Raw genomic sequence first — 19,914 nt, 5'->3', positions numbered from 1 at the left:
CATGGTACAGAAATGCGAGCAGAAGTGGGGTGTATGGGGCAACTCATAAGTGGGCCCTATCAATCAAGGTGGAAAGGTAAGCTAAGGTTGAGGAAAAAATCAGAGGTACAATAGAATTAACAAAAGAGACCAGTCAATGTATAGATCTAATGTAATGACACAGATTGAACAATTTAAAGTTTTATTCACACATTTTTAATAATTTTTGCAATGTTATAATTGTGTTTTAATATAAGTGCCCTAACCTTGCTTTATTGTTTTTATTTTCTTCGTTTTGTTGGACAAGGCGTATTATCAAGGAATAATCATGAAAACACTCGTGCTCCTTTCCATTGTGGCACTGAGTTCTGCTACATCTTTATTTGAGAATGAATTTCTTCACTTCCTGAAAGAGTGGGATATTTGGCAACAGGATTCGCCCCAGAACACATCAGATATTAGTCAATCTGAACAAATGTCAATCCCAGCACCCACGGCAGATTATCGATATTTCACATGTCCTTTAAATTGTGTATGCCAAGTGCGTGTAGTCCAATGTTCTGATGCGGGTAAGGACTATCAATTACCATTTGAAATACATGGCTAATGATTTTTGTTTCCTAAATTTTAAAACTATAATTGAATGAATGTATTGATTTGTAAGGAGAAGTTGCAATCAATCTTTTAATCTAACTTCAATATTCTAACATTTTGATTCACATATTGCTGGTGTAACCAACAGAGCAATAACTATCTGGAAGGGCTTTGACTTCCTGCTGCTCAGACGAAATTGATAATATTCATTTTTCATTCATAATAAAATCATTTTTATGGGTTCTCAATAATAATTACAAGTGTGACAATTTTTTTTTTAAAGAGATGAACTGCATGAAAGTAGGCTTAGTGTAGGCGTGTAAAACTCACATTTTAATAAAAGTCATTAAGAACAAGATAAAAATAGACCACATTGCTACTTATTGCCACTTTACATCAGAGAGTACTTTTCTGAAGAACTTCATGGTCTGTGAGATGATCAGAAATTCTGAGATTATGAAGTAGGGTGTATACAATGTTCAATTTCTGTTCACTGCTCAAATGCAAAACAAGGCTACAGTTTCTGAAAATCTGAAATATAGCAAGAGAGTGTTGGGAATGGTCAACAGATCCAACAGCATTCATTGGAACTGTGAAATAATCTGATGAGAGACTATCAACACCAAATGTTAACTGTTTTTTTCTTGGCTTGCAGAGAAATTTCTGGAATTCTCTGTAATTACATCATTAATGCCACTATTTTCCAATTTCCTGTCACACATATTAGATATAGTAAACACTTGCTCCATGAACAAGAGCACCATGCCTGAAATTCCTTTCTCGTGAGGGAATGCATATGTATCGTACCGAGAAACATAATATTAAGCCTCACTGAGTCACAGTGCTTTCATAATTCAAAATGTGCCAAGTTGTTCTGGAAAAGATGCTTTCCCACAGCCTCCTCAAACACCCAATCATTACCCTTGGGTTCTGTGCATGCTTTGCTGCCCCTACATTATGTGTCAATTTAAACATCATGAAGCACCCACTCCAGAACTGAGACCTTGAAGCAAATGTTGATCCTGTAATTTATTAATATCAAATAGAAGTGCTCAGCTCCCAACTCCCCCTCCTACTCCCAGTCTGACCTTTCTGACATGGGCCTCCTCCAGTGTCATAGTGAGGCCCACCGCAAATTGGAGGAACAGCACCTCATATTTCGCTTGGGCAGCTTACAGCCCAGTGGTATGAGCATTGACTTCTCTAACTTTAGATAGTTCCTCTGTCCCTCTCTTCCCCTCCCCCTTCCCAGTTCTCCCACTGTCTTCCTGTATCCACCTATATCCTTTCTTTGTCCCCCCCCCTGACATCAGTCTGAAGAAGGGTCTCGACCTGAAACGTCACCCATTCCTTCTCTCCAGAGATGCTGCCTGGCCCGCTGTTACTCCAGCATTTTGTGATACCTTCGATTTGTACCAGCATCTGCAGTTATTTTCCTCTACACCTTGATTATGAGAGGTTCATTCAAAGAGTCTGGTGATGGCAAGGAAGAAGCTGTTCTTGAAACTGCTGGTGTGTGCTTTCAAGCTTTTGAATCTTTTGCCAGTGGGAGAGGGAGAAGAGAGAATGACCGGGATGTGAGTGTTCCTCGATTGTGTTGGCTGCCTTCCTGAGCAGAGTGAAGTAGAGATGGAGCCGATGGAGGAAGAGACTGGTTTGTTTGAATGCTGCGTTCACAATTCTCAAAATCGTAAGGAATTGACAACACTTTCCCCTCAATAACGATCAACACAGGAGTACCTCAAGGCTCTGTGGTCAGTTCCATGCTCTACTCTCTCACTATATGCAACACTGCGCAGTCACAGCTCCTATGTCATCCTTAATTTGGCAGGCAATACCACCAGACAAATTATTAGGCGTATAATGGGTAATAATGAGTGAGAGAGGAATTGACAATCTGATTGATGGTACCAGAACAACAACCTTGCTCTCAACATTCACAAGACCAAGGAGCTGATTGTTGACTTCAGAAAGGGAGAGTAAATATGAAAGAATCAATCTTCATCAATAGGACAGCAGTCAACAGCTGTAACTTTCTCGCCATGTGAACTTTCTCTACACCTGTCCTGGGCCAACATATTGTTGCAATCATTAAGAAAGTTCATCAACTCATCTACTTCCTCAAAAGATTGATTTCATTTTTATACTATTATGATCTGGTTACCTGATTAATAATTAATTGTATTATTGATTTGTTTGTGTGTTATTGTGCTAATGGACCTGTAAAGCTGCAGCAAGTAAGAATTTAATTGTTCCATTGCTGGTACACATAACAATTAAACACTCTTGACTTTTGAACAAATGCAGTTAAAAATCCAATAATGTGGCACCTTTGGGACTTCGGGGTTTAGTTTTTTAGTTTAGAGATACAGCGCGGAAACAGGTCCTCCGGCCCACCGAGTATACACTGATCAGTGATCTCCGCACATTAACGTTTCCCTACTCACACAAGGGACAATTTTACAATTATGCAATTATACCAAGCCAATTAACCTGCAGATCTGTACGTCTTTGGAGTGTGGGAGGAAACCAAAGATCTCGGAGAAAACCCACGCAGGTCACGAGGAGAATGTACAAGCTCCATATTGACAAGCACTCGTAGTCAGGATCAAACCCGGGTCTCTGGCGCCGTAAGGCAGCAACTCTACTGCTACTCCACCGTGCCGCCCTAACTGGGCTGGCTGATTTGATGCTGAATTGGCAGATTTTCCAGACTACTTTACATTACTCCTATTAATATCCCAACACACATTCAATTCATCTTTTAAAAAAGCTACAGAAAGTGAACTCTGTTAAAAGGAACACAGGAAACACAATGTGATGCATTTACAAAGAACAATAGAGTAAAGGGCCCTGTGAGTTTAAAGGAAGTGTGGGTGAAGTAGCAAAGAAATAGGGTCCTGGTGTGTCTTTAATGAAACATGGGAAAAGGAGCCTGGGAGTGTTTTTAGAGGGAGCATGTGGAGAAAAAGCCCTCGTGTTTTTACAGAGAATGTGGGAAACTGGCCCTGATATGTTTTGGAGGGAGTGCGGGAAACAGGGACCCTGGCGTATTTTAGAGAGACCGGGGAAATGGCCCTGGTGTGTTTTAGACGGAGCATGGAATACCAGCTGAGCCAGATATCAAACCTTTGGGATTTCCCAACAATCAAGTGGTGGATTATAAGAGATTTACTATTCTGCAGCATTGATTCTACATCATTTAGCATTAAGAATACAAATGTTTGAACTAATTTGCATTTAATTTGTACTTGTAATTTAGTTCAAATTGAATTTCTCAAAAAATGCCACAAAGAAAAAAACATAGATTATGTACAACATAATTTTGTCATTTTGTTTTACCTTACCCAACTTGCACGCAATAATAAGAGAGAGCTTACTGAACACTGACAAACTAAAAAACAATAATATAAAATATTTTGCACAATTCCGTGCTAACTTAATCACACTAGGCCTCAGAGAATGGATCTTGAGATTTATCTCAATACCACCTTGACAGTTTGCTGTTATGAAATGCAAATGAAACCTTTCAAAGTCTCTGATGATCAGACAATTAAAAAAAACATTTGATAGAATTAAAGGCAAACAATTGAAGACACATTTGTGATTTTACTGCATCGGAATGAAAACCTAACACTTATTACCAGCGTGGTGCAAAAAGTTAGAAAATTTTAAGTTAAGCATCACCCACACTCACTTTTGATTTTGTTATTGTAATACCCAAATTCAACAGCTAGTACTAACCCTGGACTAAACATTGGCCAACACATTGCTTGGTGTAATGAAAACAAAGATGGAACCTGATAACCCAGGCCAAATGTGGAATAGAAAGTAATTTATATTCTACATTAAAGTAATTTATCAATAAAATTATTCTGCAGTTAATTATTGCTGGAAGAACCTCGAAAGTCATAGCTAACTTTTGTTACATTTAATATGCCCCAGGTTTGAAGTCAGTGCCAACAAACATTCCCAAAGGTACAGTAATGCTTGATCTGCAAAACAACAAGATTAATGAAATAAAAGAAGGTGATTTAAAGAATTTGCCTTCACTCTATGTAAGTTGTTATTTTTTCTTTATTTTAGAAATGATACTATTTGACAAAGTCATGAAGAATATACAAATAGTGTATTACCGCAAGCTGTTGAAATTAGCTTAGCTACAATAATACTACCTTCTTCTTTCTCTGAAAAATTGTAAAATCATTTCTCCTGCAAGTACAGGCACGTTTACACCAGGTCTGAAGTTACAATTTTTAAAACTTTCAAAACTAACCCCAAACTGTTAGTTATGGGTCTAACTGAGGCAGATTGGGAAATGGTCAATCAATTTGTTCTCGGGAAGCGTGTTAGTTATACAGATGTCAACATTTACAAGTTGTTTATTTGTAAACCCATTTCAGAGAAGAAATATTACTGGGTAAGAAGAGGTGAGAAGGGACAGATTACAGTGCCCTCCATAATGTTTGGGACAAATACCCATCATTTATTTATTTGCCTCTATACTCCACAATTTGAGGTTTATAATAGAAAAAAATACATGTGGTTAAAGTGCACATTGTCAGATTTTATTAAAGACCATTTTTTATACATTTTGGTTTCACCATGTAGAAATTACAGCTGTGTTTATACATAGTCCCCCCATTTCAGGGCACCTAAAGCTTGGGACACATGGCTTCACAGGCGTTTGTAATTACTCAGGTGTGTTTAATTGCCTCCTTATTGCAGGTATAAGAGAGCTCGCAGCACCTATTCTTTCCTCCAGTCTTTCCATCACCTTTGGAAACTTTTATTGCTGTTTATCAACATGAGGACCAAAGTTGTGCCAATGAAAGTCAAAGAAGCCATTATGAGACTGAGAAACAAGAATAAAACTGTTAGAGACATCAGCCAAACCTCAGGGTTACTAAAATCGACGGTTTGGAACATCATTAAGAAGAAAGAGAGCACTGGTGAGCTTTCTAATTGCAAAGGGACTGGCAGGCCAAGGAAGACCTCCATAGCTGATGACAGAAGAATTCTCACTATAATAAAGAAAAATCCCTAAACACCTGTCTAACAGAAACACTCTTCAGGAGTCAGGTGTGGATTTGTCAATGACCACTGTCCACAGCAGACTTCATGAACAGAAATACAGACTACACTGCAAGATGCAAACCACTGGTTAGCCACAAAAATAGGATGGCTAGGTTACAGTTTGCCAAGAGTACTTAAAAGAGCAACCAAAGTTCTGGAAAAAGGTCTTCATTGATGATGCAACTGCTGATGAATAGTATCATAATGAATTCTGAAGTGCATAGTATAGACACATCCTCTCTGCTCAAGTTCAAACAAATGCCTCAAAACTCATTGGCCGGCGGTTCATTCTACAGCAAGACAATGATCCCAAACATACTGCAAAAGCAACAAAGGAGTTTTTCAAAGCTAAAAAATGGTAATTTCTTCAGTGGCCAAGTCAATCACCCGAACTGAACCCAATTGAGCATGCCTTTTATATGCTGAAGAGAAAACTGCCCACAAAACAAGCATAAGCGAAAGATGACTGCAATACAGGCCTGGCAAAGCATCACCAGAAAAGTCACCCAGCAACTGGTGATGTCCATGAATCGCCGACTTCAAGCAGTCATTGCACGCAAAGTATATGCAACAAAATACTAAACATGACAACTTTCATTTACATGACATTGCTGTGTCCCAAACATTATGGTGCCCTGAAATGGGGGGACTATGTATAAACACTGCCATAATTTCTACACGGTGAAATCAAAATGTATAAAAATGGCCTTTATTAAAATCCGACAATGTGCACTTTAACCACATGTGATTTTTTTAAATTACAAATCTCAAATTGTGGAGTACGGAGGCAAATAAATAAATGATGGGTCTTTGTCCCAAACATTATGGAGGGCACTGTATATGCAGTTTACTATTCCAAAGGTTTCTTAGCAGCCTTGCCTACAATTTCACGTAACCAAAATTCTGATCTACCTATCTAAAATCACACCAAGTCCCTTCACCCACCATCCGTGTGCTGATCTTTGTGTTGCAGATTGTGGGATTGTTTTGTGAGGCAAAATGAAATATAATATGAAGTCACCCAATCCTCTTAGAAAAAATATTGAATTTTCACATATTAAATAGTGTTAGTGTACAAAAGAACTAAAATGTCATCGCATATAAATCACTCAAAATGAATAAGCAAGGCTAGCAAGCAAAGTGGAATGAAAACACAATGTTGGCTTTTACTACAAGAGGATGAGTTCAAACATTGAGACATCTTGCTTCAATGCTAAGTGACATCAGCGAGATTGCATCCGGAAAACAGTGTGCAGGTCTGATATTCCCTTACAAAGGAAAGAAACATGTGATGGCAGGAATCTAGCAGAGGATTCTCAGATTGATTTCTGGGATCGGGTAGGTTCATTGTACAAGGAGAGATTAAGTGGACAGAGCCTATAATCCTTAAAAGTCTTGCAGGACTTGAAAAAGTGGGGATGATATTTCTCCTGGCTGACTTCTCAAGAATAGTCTATCGTCTCAAAATTATGGGATCAGCCATTCCAGACCAAGATGAGAAGAAACTTCAGCTTCACAGTACTGAATCTATGGCATTTTCTTTCCAAGAAGACTAAGAAGGAATGGTTGCTAAGTATATTCAAGACAGAGAATGAAAAATGTAATGGAATCAAAGGTTATGAGATTATTGCAAGAAAGTGGCACTGAAGTTTAAAAAAATTATGATCATACTGAATGGCCTATGAGTCACAAGGGGAACCTAGCTTCTGTTATGTTCAATTTTTTTTGTTTATCAATCTGTCACATCTTTAAATGGCATGAAGTCAAATGTTACTTCATTTCTTATTGGGAAATGTCAGATTTTAAATTAGACCCAATATAAGTTGCTAGCTTAAAAGCATCTGCTTAGCTTTAACAATTTAAGTCAGAATTATTACCATTGTTATCCCCTTCTATTAACATGAGGTAAAATTCTAATGGAGGCACAAGATAATGCAGAAGAGGGAATCTTGATCAAAAAATAAACTGCCGAGGAACCCAGCAGGTCAGGTAGCATCTGTGTAGGGAAATGGGCAAAGGACTGAAGAATGGTCCTGACCCGGAATGTTGTAAGTTCATGGGAGCAGTTGTATTAGGTAAGTGCAAATCTGACATGCGAGACTCATTTAAAGGCCAGTTGACCAAAGTTCAGGACTGGCATGTTTCTGTTACCTGAACTCATTACTCGACCCGAAACATCACCCATTCCTTCTCTCCAGGGATGCTGCCAGTCTGCAACGCTCAGTCTGAAGAAGGGTCTCAACCCGAAATCTCACCCATTCCTTCTCTCCAGAGATGCTGCCTGTTCCACTGAGTTACCCCAGCATTTTGTGTCTATCTTTGATTTAAACCAGCATCTGCTGTTCTTTCCTACACACTTAGACTGACCAGGATTGTTTTCTCTGGAAAGTAGGATGAAACTCTACCTATTGATTTATCAATTTTTTAATGAAATTGGAAAATATTATACAAATTAGAAAACTTTTCTTTCTTTGCAAGAAGGGTTACAGTTGTTTAAGGGACCCAGTTTATCTGGCAACTTATACTTCAAATGAAAATCACTCAAAGCTCAGGAAACCAGAAATTGGAAACAAAAATAAAAATAAAATGCTAGAAACAAAAATCAGTTGGTCAGGTAGATTTGTGGAAAGTTCATAAGTCATAGGAGCAGAATTAGGCATATTCAGTCCATCGAGTCTACGCCATTCAATCATAGCTGATCTATCTTTTTCTCTCAACCCCATTCTCCTGCCTTCTCTCCATCACCCTTGAAGAGCTGTCTGCTGAATCTGGAACATTAACAATTTCTCTTTGGCAGATGCTGCCTGACCTGCTGAGTCAATTTATCCACCATGTTTTTAAACACAAATTATAACCCAAGGCAGTTTTGTTCATCCATTTCTGTTGTAAAGCATCTGTAGATTCACAGTTAAATATACCTTTAAAACATAATAATGTATATATTCCCTCAATTCTCTCTCTAGGCACTTTTCCTGGTCAACAATCAGATAAGCAAAATCCACCCAAAGGCATTTCGATCTATTAAACACTTGAAATTGCTTTACCTTTCCTGGAATTTGCTACCTCAGATTCCCAATAATTTACCTACATCACTCTTGGAACTTAGAATTGATGAAAACAAAATTAAGAAAATACAAAAGGGAGATTTTCAAGGAATGAAGTATTTACATGTTTTAGGTAAGTGTTGCTTAGTTTATACATATTACTTCATTCATTTACATTTATTTAATGCAAATTATTAAACTGAACAAGCAGTCAAAGCAATTTGTTCCAAAACCAACTCTGTCATATTTTTGTTCAGATTTATTTTGACTGCAATTAAGTACATCAATTATCAGCCTACACCCTAAAAGAGAAGTGGAAAGTACAAAAAATGTTCTGTGTATTTCCAATATTTTCTGTTTTCATTTTAGATCCCAACCATGTGTAGCACTTCACCTCTGTTCCAGGGCAGACGTTCCTGAAATTTTTTTGGTCTGCCTCACTTCAGAAGGGTAACAAGCTCAGTGTTTTCGCTGACTGTTCAACTTATTACCAATGAGAAATCTCTGGGCTGAGAGCAGTGCAGCTGAACGAAATGAGGGGAAGAGAGCAGCTACCATCACATTCAGCAGGAGGTGATGAAACATATTGAGGATCCAGCCGTGTTGGGGTTCCAACACATGGAACTAGTAGTGGCCTGCACACACCATGTTGGCCTGAATGAAACACATCTCAGTATGGCCTCTCATCTACACCTGAGAGGCCATACTGCCCACCCCAACCTGTCCATCAGAAGGCCTCAGCAGCACTCATTGCATTTTAACTTGATAGTGGCCGACTCACTGGATGCATTCAAAAGAGAGTTAGATGGAGATCTTAGGGCAAGCGGAATCAAGGGATACGGGGAGAAGGCAGGAAGGAATGGGGTACTGATTGTGGATGATCAGCCATGATCACATTGAATGGTGGTGCTGGGTCGAACGGCAGAATGGCCCCACTCCGGTACCTATTTTCTATGTATCTATGTAAAATCACTTTATCTGTTTCATTACTGCCGGAGTGCCAATAAAGGTTGAGCCCTCAACCAAGCTCCTGGCCCAACAGCAGGGAAGGCAAGGCTTTGTGCCAGGTTTCTTTATTAGAAACCTGATAGAATTGTTTCCATTCGCTTTTCTGTTCCAGGGAATGTATCCTGAGTGCGAGACAAGGTTTCAGTGTAGTTGAGAGACTATTTTGCTTCCAATCAACCATTTTAACTCAAACCTAATGTTGTATGTAGGTTCAAAGAGGAAAATATTTCATGTTTATATGGTGCCTTTGCATGCCCATGACCATTTCAAATATGTTTTCTCATCCATGTCCAGAATGAATATTGTTTCTTCGGAAGGTGGTAGGTTGATGTTTTGGACATTTTGGATGGGTCATCCAACTAGGTTTCCCAGTTTAGGTTTCCAGAAATCTCCCATATGGTTCATCACCTCCCGTTAGATGTGATGGAAGCTGCTCTCTCCCCCTTTCTTTGTTTGGCTGCACTGTACTCCTCAGCCCAGAGGTTTCTCATTGGTAAGAAGTGCAAAAGTCAGCGATACCACTGTTTTACAAGGAAACACAGAATTTGAGGCATGAATAACAGTCTTGTTTAATTGGACTCAACCTCGCAAGAATCCTTTAGCGTGATATCACCAATTTACATCCTTTACATCCAGTTCATTTACATTATTTTATCTGATTGAACTTTGTTTTGTTGTGATCTACATTAGTGTTTGATCATGGGTGTTTTATATTGAATAAATGTCTTGTGTTATTAACATCCAATTAGAAATGAGAATAACATCATAATCTTAAAGAATTTGAAAGTACAAAGAAATAATTCCATATCCCACTAAACCCTATCCTATTGAACCTGCCTCAACCATTTTCTCTGGCAGTTTGATTCATATAAGCACCATTCTCTAGTGTGAAGTCGTTGCCCCTAAGGTCCTGTTTAAAAATTTCCCTTATTAACTTAACCCTATTGTGTTTGATTCTCCTTCCCTGGTAAAAAAAGACTGTGTGCATTCATCCTATCTGTGCTCCTCATGATTTTATACACTTCTGCAAGGTCACCCCTCAGTATTCCATTCTCCAAGGAATAAACTCCTAGCCTGCTCAACCTTTCCCTATCATTCAGGCCCTCGAGTCCTGGAAAAACTATTCAAAATTTACTTTGCACTTTTCCAGCTTAATGACGCCTTTCCGAAAGCTGGGTAACCACAAATATACACAACATTCCAAGTGCGGCCTCACCATCATCTTAGATTCAGAGAGTCATAGAGTTATACTGTATGGAAACAGGCCCTTTGGCCCATGTTGCCCACACCAACAAACTTCTCCCATCTACACTAGTCCCACCTGTCTGCGTTTGGCTCACAACCCCTCAACCTGTCCTATCCATGCACCTGTCTAATTGTTTCTTAAACATTGCGGTAGTCCATGTCTCAACTACTTCCTCTGGCAGCTCGTTCTATACACACACCACCCTTTGTGTGAAAAAGTTACCCCTCAGATCCCTATTAAATCCTTCCCCCACCGTAAACCTATGTCCTCTGGTTCTCCATTCCCCTACTCTGGGCAAAAGACTGCGCGTCTACCCGATCTATTCTTCTCATGATTTTATATACCTTCATAAGATCACCCCTCATCCTCCTTCACTCCATGGAATAGAGTCCCAGCCTGCTCAAACTCTTCCTGTAACTCAGATCCTCGAGTCCTGGCAACATCCTCGTGAATCCTCTTTATACCCTTTCCAACTTGACACCATCTTACCTGTAACATGGTGCCCAGAACTGAACACAGCACTATAAATGCGGCGGCACCAATGTCTTAAATAACTGCAACACGACCTCCCAATTTCTGCACACTGACTGATGAAGGCCAACATGCTAAAATACATTTTGACCATCCCATCTACCTGTGACGCCACCTTCAAGGAGTTTTGTACCTGCATTCCTATATCCCTCTGCTCTACAACACTTCCCAGAGCCCTACCATTCACTGTGTATGGCCTGCCTCACCTCACATTTCGCTGTATTAAATTCCATCAACCATTCCTCAACCCACATGGTCAACCGATCAATATCCTGCTGCAATTTTTGACAACCCACTTCAGTATCTGCAAAGGAAAGAAATAGATAACATTTTGGGTTGAGACCCTTCAGACTGAGAGTCAGGGGAAAGGGAAATGAGAGATATCGAATGGTGGTATAGATAGATATAGAACATAGAATAGATTGATTAGACACACAGAATCTCTTGCCTAGACTTGGGGAATAGAGAAACAGAGAGCATAGGTTTAAGGTGAAGGGGGGAAGATTTTACAAGAATCTGAGGGGTAACTTTTTCACACAAAGGGGGGTGTTGCATAGAACGAGCTGCTGGATGAGGTAGTTGAGGCAGGAACTATCACAACGTTTAAGAAGCAATTAGACAGGTACATGGAAAGGACTGGTTTAGAGGAACATTGGCCAAATGCAGGCAAATGGGACTAGTGTAGATGGGACATGTTGGTCGGTGTGGGCTAGTTGGGCCAAAGGGCCTGTTTCCATACTGTGTGACTATGACTAGGCAATGTTGTCATCTGTGAAATGCAGCAGCAAAATCCGTGCACATCCAGTGCTTTCACAGAGTAATGCAGTACGAAATGACAACTCATGCTAACTAAGTAATAATTCAATATATTATGTTCTTTTGTTTGCAGAGATTAGTGGAAATCCATTTGATACTACTGATATTGAACCAGATGCATTTAATGGGGTGCAACGATTGATGTACATACGGATATCAGAAGGAAAATTGTCATCAGTTCCAAAGAGTACGTTTATTCTATAAATTTATGCATTATTGTTGTCTACAGGACAAAAATAAAAATAATGCTGGAAATACTCAACAGGTCAGGCAGCATCTGTGATGGTATAGGAGTCAATGTTTCAGAAGGATAGCCATGAAATAGCAAGTAAAATGAGCATCTTTTAGATTGCAGAGACGAAAGAGAGGTGAAGAGGACAAAGGAAAATTTGGTAATAGAGCGGAGACTAAGGGAAATGCAAATAGTGATAATGCCAGTCTAGAGTGCGGGGTGAAGGCTTGTTAATTACAGAGGATACAAAATAGGAGATGAATGACAGCGGAGAGAGAAAAACACTTGACTTATACAGGATTGATCAATGCAGGTACTGAAAAGTTGAAATAAAGGAAAATGTTGGAAATACCAGCAGTACAGGCACCATCTGTGATTAGTGAGTTTGCTTCTCTCCAGAGATGCACTCCATGTGACCTGCTAAATAACTCTGACTCTGAGAGTAAACTGGGAAGAAGCGCATAGGAATGTAGATAGGAAAAGATTCACAACTCCAAATGTGGGTATTTACGGACAGAGACTAAATAATCTATCAATGGGTATTTAGAAAAAAGGGTGCGAAATCAGACATAGTTTGTGCCACCCGTGGATGTGGTGTTTTCAGATTTTTAAAGGATTTTTACTAATAAGATAAGAGCTTTGTTCAAGGAAGATACAAAAATACTGCCACATATACAAGAGAATCAAGGCTTGAGGTACTAGAAAGGTCGGTGAGACTGAAAACAGACGAATCCCAATAATCGACATCTCAGTCTTGACAGAGATAGTTAAAATATATACATTGATTATCATCTTTAAAAATTCTATAGATGTGGTACTTGCAAATTGGAGATGGGAAAAAGTGACTAATTGTTTACAAAAGGAGAGGGAGAAAAGAATGGAACAGCCAATTTGGTAGCCTCAGAAGGAATTATTCAGGAGTCTATAGTAACATTTCAATTGTGAATGACATTAAAAAAAAGCCCATACACCATCTCCGAGGCACAGTTGGAAGCATGATGAACTACTCATTTGTTTGGATGAGGGTAGCTTCAACAAGGGGCTTGACCATACAGGACAATTGATTGCTACTGTATCCACCACCCTCAAAATCCTCTACTATGTTGGCTTGCACTTTTTGCTACAAAAAGTAGGTCCTAAACCTGCAAACCTCTACCATCAAGAAGAACACATAGAGGGAACACCACCACCTGCAGATTGATTACTTACTTGGAAAAACATTCCCTTGACCGAGGTGTGCAAATCCGGGAATTCCATTTCCAACAGTACATTTTGCTTGACTGCGGAGATGCAAGACAGCTGCTTACTTTTTTTAGTGTAATTAGGAATGAAAATTAAACGCCAGCCTTGTCAGCTACATCCACATCCCACAAAATGAATAGATGAAAAAGACTCAAGGTAATCACAATGATCAGGTATGACACTCAAAAGAAGTAATTAATTTTCAGGATCAAGGCTGTCTTTTGTCTGTGCCAAAGTATAGGGAGATAACTTCTGTCTGGCTAACTGTTTTGTTATTATTTACATTTGGTCTCTTAAATTTTTCATCCAAAGATCTACCTTCTAACCTCTATGAGCTGTACCTCGACCACAACAGGATTTCATCAATAAAACGTGAGGATTTTAAACGATATAAAGATTTATGCAGGTAAGACATTTTAGTCCTAAAATTAAAAACATGTTACTTTGCATGTTTTCCTTTAAAACGGAGTTGCAATCTGACAAAATGTAAGGGGAAACACAATAGATCGTCCGAAGGAGAAAGGAACAGAATATATTATGGATTAAGCACATGAGTCAAAACACTGATCTACAAACCAAAAAGTAAGCAAACTGGTCATTGTGAGGTGCATTCATGAATGCTTTAGTCAGTATCTCAGGAATAAATATCACCACCTCCAATTCAAGTCATTATAGTGACTTTTTGTACAAAGTGTGTTTGACATTATCAGTAGAGGTTACAAAACAGATAGACAACAAGCCCATTGATGGGATGTATATGGAGTCAAAATGGACCACAAGGGGTATTTAAATTTTTTTACACAGGATGTTGTTGGCCTGCATTTATTGCCTTATTTTAATTGCCTTTCAGAATGTACTTAGTTAATTAACGTCTTCATCTCTCTTGTTCATTGTTCTTTATCTCTCTACATCATCGTCTATATCTCTCGTTTCCCTTTTCCCTGACTAGTCTGAAGAAGGGTCTCGACCTGAAACGTCACCCATTCCTACTCTCCAGAGATGCTGCCAGTCCTGCTGAGTTACGGCAGCTTTTTGTGTCTATCTTTAATCAATCACCTTCTTTAAATCACTGCTGAAGATACTCCAATTATGTTGTTATAAATGGAATTTTAGCATTTTGACACATAAATGGTGAAGAAATGCCAATATATATGTGTGACTTCAAGGGAAACAGTCCTTCGCAGCAGGGTCTTATGGTCTTGTCAAAGAAGACGTGTGTTAGTTGTTGCAATAACTCCAACAAATGTCACACACTGTCATCATGGTTTAATGGTGGAGAAAGGAGGGACTGTTTAGAGTAGTGTAGCAATCAACTGGATTGCTTTATCCTGATGGCATCAAGCTTCTTGAGGAATCTGGAGGTGCACTCTTTCAGGAAAAGGAATTGTGTACTGGACTCCTGACTTGCAGGTGGAAAGGCTTTGGAACTCAGTGGATGAGTTAATGTCACAGGACATCCATCCTCTGCAGATACAATACTTTATCCTCATTATTATGGACCTCTTTATAATGAATTTTGGATACAGCGGATGGGGTGTCCTCACATTAATCTGACACGACTGTCCCTTTAAGAACCAATATGCTGTCACCTCCTGTAGGTCTGTCCTGCTGAGACAGCATATTCAGAGTCTGGAACATTATTTTAAAATTAAATTAAAATTAACTATACCTTGCCATGCTTTAAGAAAGAAATTAGGTAATTTTGAAACATCCCCAGTAGTTAATGATGAAGATTTTGTAAGCTAAACTGGACAGAATATGCATAAGTAGCATCAATATCCAATGGTGAGTCATCCAGTTCTAATATTATAGCTGATCACGCCTAAGATTTTTGCTCTGCAATTTTAAAAAGTAATTAAAAGTCACGCATATTGCTGGGTATCTAGATCGACATAAAGCTAGACCACGTAAGAACAGATGATTTGCTTTTTCAAAGAACATGAGCGTACAGAATAGGTTTTATGTAAATCCAATATTTGGTCACCAATGCCAATAATACTTTGTCGTGAGAATTTCAATACAAGCATAAAGATGTCTTATGTCATTTACAAAGGAATTTAATGAGACTACAACTGAAGTATTATATAATTATGTTCTTATTTCAGATATATTTGATTACAAGAATGCATGTTACACTTGTGCTTCTGGCCACCAAAGCAATATAGATTCATGACGATAATGCAAGTCTGGGAATATGGAATTATGGATAGAGATTTGAGATACATGGAATATTTCCATTGTGCAGAAAGGTCTAACAGTAAAAGTTCTTGGTAGAATGAATAACAAATGCTCGTGAAAGGAGGTGATAAAATTGTCATTGAGTGCACTTTTCCATCAGGTGGTAGGCTGACAGCCTGATACAAAAAAAACCTGTCACTGCATCACCTAATGATATAACTGATATTAAAGGAAGGATATGGGTTGTTCTTTGGGAACAAACTGATCATTAAAATGTTGAATATGTATGAATCTATAGTCACTTTTTTCACTTTTACAGACTGGATTTGTCATACAACAAAATCAAAGAGGTTGAAAATGGAAGTTTAGCACATCTTCCTTATCTAAGGCTGATTCATCTAGAGAACAACATTATTAAAAAAGTTCCTGCCTGTGTAAAAGAATTGAAATATCTCCAGGTAAAAAACAAATAACTATGGAATAATATATCTTATTCTCATTTCATGTTTTCTGTTAACAATGTGAAAATGCACAATTTGTGAAAGAAGAGTTTTAATAGTAACTAGACGGGTGTGCATCCGTTGGGTGCGAATCTCTGCTGCGGGTGCGGCTGAGGGAGGGGTGATGAGGGGAGGGGGGGATAAGGGGAGGGGGGGATAAGGGGGGGTTGAGGAGGGATGGAGTGGGTGAGTGGGTGGGGGGAGGGGAGGAGGGGGGTTGAAGGGGGGTGGAGTGCGTGAATGGAGGAGGGGAGGGATAAGGGGGGTTCAGGGGGATCGAGTGGGTGAATAGGGGGGATAAGGGGAGATGAGGGGGGATGGAGTGGGGGAGTGGGAGGGGGAAAGAGGGAGGGAGTGGGGGAGGAGAGGGTGCTGCACCAATGCAGGAGAGGTTTAGGTCCAACGGGTCCGGGAAGTGTTCCCTGGGGCCGTGGGTGGGTGAGGGGTGACAGGGAAGGGGAGAGGGAGACACTCACCTCTGCCCCGTGTGGCCAGTGCCGCGGGTAGATCGAGCTATGGAGCCAATATGTCTCCTGCAGCTCGGCGGCGACGGCCATCGGCCAGTGCTGCGGGCAGAGCAAGCCATGGACCCGACACGTCTCCTGCAGCTCGGCGGCAAACGGCGGGGACGGCCATCGGCAGGCGGTCCTGCGGGAGCGGCAATCCCCTTTGGGTGGAAACTTCTCCTGCGGGCCCAGCAACCCTATCGATCCATGGACCCATTGCTGGGCGGGGAGTGTCCCCCGGGGCCGTGGGCAGGCGAGGGGGGACAGGGAAGGGGAGAGGGAGCCACTCACATCGGCCCCGGGTGTCCGTCGTGTCGGCCAGAGCGAGCCGTGGACCAGAAAGCCCGGTGGGGGGGGGGGGGGTGCGCATTTATCAAAGTTTATTAGGTATATAGATGCTGGTCTGAAACTATAAATCTGCAAAATAACTGAGCATTAGGTTTGGGGAGAAAAAGGGCAATTTTGGCTTAAATTTGAGCTCGAAAAGAGAACACAGAAACAGGTCATACAGCCCAACCCATATATGCAGTCCACGTTGCCTACCTGAGCTCGTCCCATTTCCCTCCGAACTTTTACTTTCTTTCACATATTTGTCTAAATGCCTTTTAAATGTTGTAATTGTGCTCACCTGTACCTTATCCACTGGCAGCTTGTTTCACTTACCCATCATACACTGTGTGAAAAAGTTGCCCCTCAGGTCCCCTTTAAATTTTTCTCCTCTCACCTTAAATCCACGCTAGTTTTAGACTCCATGACCCTGGGTAAAAGACCGATTTTTTATATGGCAATAAGGTCACCCTGCAGTCTCCTATGTTCCAGCAAAAAGTGCCCAGTCTATCCAATCTCTCCTTATAACCCAAGCCCTCCAGTCCTACTAACATCCTCCTGATTTTCTTCTACACCATTCCTTAACAACATCCTTCCTATAGCGTGAGAGATGGAAATTACACACAATACTTTGAGAATAGTTATTTTACAGTTGTAACATGACATCCTATTTCACGTACTCAGTGCTCTCTCTAACTGATGAAGGCAAGCATATCAAATGTTTTCTTCACCACCCTATTTAATTGTGTCGACACTTTGAGGGAACTACATACTTCTACCCTGATGTTACTCTGTTCTGTAACATTCTCCAGGTCCTTGTGCATATTCTGCCCTAGTTCAACTTTGCAAAATTTAATAATTTGTAATTGTCCGAGTTAAATTCCATCTGCCATTCCTTGACCCACTATCTCAGTTTTTCTAGCTTGTGTTATAATCTTAACCTCCCCTGTCCACAATACCATACCAATGTTGATGTCACCAACACTTACTAACCGTGCAACTACACTCTCATCCAAATAATTAATATAAATAACGAATAATAATGATTCAGCACCAAACCTTGCAGCACAAGCATCCAATCTAAAATCCTAATTTCTTCCACCAAGCCAAAGGCCTTGCTAAAGTCCACATAGACATGGTCTACTGTTCTGCCCCCAGTAAACCAACATTATCTATAATCTAACATTATTTTTTTAAAAACGATCATGTCATTAGAAGGAGGGATTTGGGCCAGGTGGCTGTGGTGGTTGAAAAGCAAAGGGAATTCACTGGCACGTTTTTGATTTCCATCTGCCTCATCATGGCTTAGTTTCATGTTCCAAACTCTCAAAAAATCCCAGTTTTCTTGTTAGCCAGCATATTTTAAAGAGTGAAATCCTCTGCTACCTCTGATTGTGAGGTTTAGTCCAGATGAGCAATTGCAGTACTGTAATTGTAACATAATTGCTCAGCTTTTAAATACCTAAACTTATTTTCTTGGTGTGCATTACCCTTTTTGAGATTCAAACTCTACCTAGTGCTCTGAAAATAAGGTTGTAGTGATAATTATTAAATCCCTCTCTGTGGGATTTTCAATGTGTAAATATGGAGGTAAGCTTTTTCTTTCTTTTAAACAGGCACTGTATCTTCATAATAACAATATTAGCAACATAGAAGTAGATGACTTCTGTCCAAAAGAATCGGGAGTGAAGAAGCTGCAGTACAGTGGAATCAGTCTTTTTGGTAATCCAGTGAAGTACTGGGAGATTCAGCCAACTTCTTTCCGATGTGTCTCTGGTGCTCATGGAGTTCAACTTGGAAATTTCAAGAAATAAAACTATATAAGGAGCACTCCCCAAAGTAAATAAATGGGCATTAGTCACTGCTGGGTGGCTTTGTAGGTATTTCATGAGGGACCATGGGATTAATATGCAAGTATTTTATTCTCTTGTACATTGAAATTGAGTTTTTGACTGAATAAAAAGGATATTTGACAATTTCAATGATTATTCATTTTGGTTAAGTCTTTTACTGTTCAGGTAAATTACACCTATAATTCTGCTGATAAACAACCAGATTAAAAAGCATTATTGTTCTCAAATCCCTTGGTTTCTCGCTAAGAGTTAACTCTGCAATTTCTCGTGTGAATATTTCTCTCAGCTACATTTATATGATATCAATCAACAAGAACTTCCTTTCTTCATTTACATTTATTATGCTCATTCTGATTATCTTCTATAAATGTTGTGGAAGTCACTTTCAAAAATAGCTCAATCTTAATTTCAGTAAACTTCACATGTACTGCAATAAAAAATATAATGGCCATTTTTGGGGGAAAAAACACTATTTGGTGGCAGGTGTCACAATGCTAATATATCAAATAAAAGAATACTTCTCTTGCTTCCTTTTGAGCAATTACTTTGAATAAAAGAACCATTTACCAATCGGCTATAGTCTGTTTTTTTTGTTAAGAATAAGTGGTTGAAAGGATATTAGGTTGTGGGCCAGAGTTTGTTTCACAGTGCAGGCACAAGAGATTACAGATGCTGGAATCTTGAGCAAAAATCAAATTTCTAAAAGAACTCCACAAGCCATGTAGCATCTGTGGAGGAAGTCAACAGCTTCAAGTTCCTCGCATATATACATTTCTCTGAAT

General features: G+C 39.6%; 2 protein-coding genes across 3 annotated transcripts in view; one reads left to right on the top strand and one right to left on the bottom strand.

The window, feature by feature from the left end:
* cenpp (centromere protein P) overlaps window positions 1-19,914 on the bottom strand; it is a 211,202-nt gene that overhangs the window by 75,822 nt on the left and 115,466 nt on the right. The gene's annotated exons all lie outside the window — the stretch shown is intronic.
* On the top strand, window positions 308-19,093 carry aspn (asporin (LRR class 1)). The gene is made up of 7 exons (XM_078413805.1): window positions 308-548; window positions 4,519-4,631; window positions 8,613-8,826; window positions 12,368-12,481; window positions 14,081-14,174; window positions 16,266-16,404; window positions 18,896-19,093. The coding sequence occupies exons 1-7, from the start codon at window positions 308-310 to the stop codon at window positions 19,091-19,093; spliced, it is 1,113 nt and encodes a 370-aa protein (XP_078269931.1).

Source organism: Rhinoraja longicauda, chromosome 17 (genome assembly GCF_053455715.1).
Source record: "Rhinoraja longicauda isolate Sanriku21f chromosome 17, sRhiLon1.1, whole genome shotgun sequence".
Taxonomy (NCBI): domain Eukaryota; kingdom Metazoa; phylum Chordata; class Chondrichthyes; order Rajiformes; family Arhynchobatidae; genus Rhinoraja; species Rhinoraja longicauda.
This window is presented reverse-complemented; position numbering and strand designations above follow the sequence as displayed.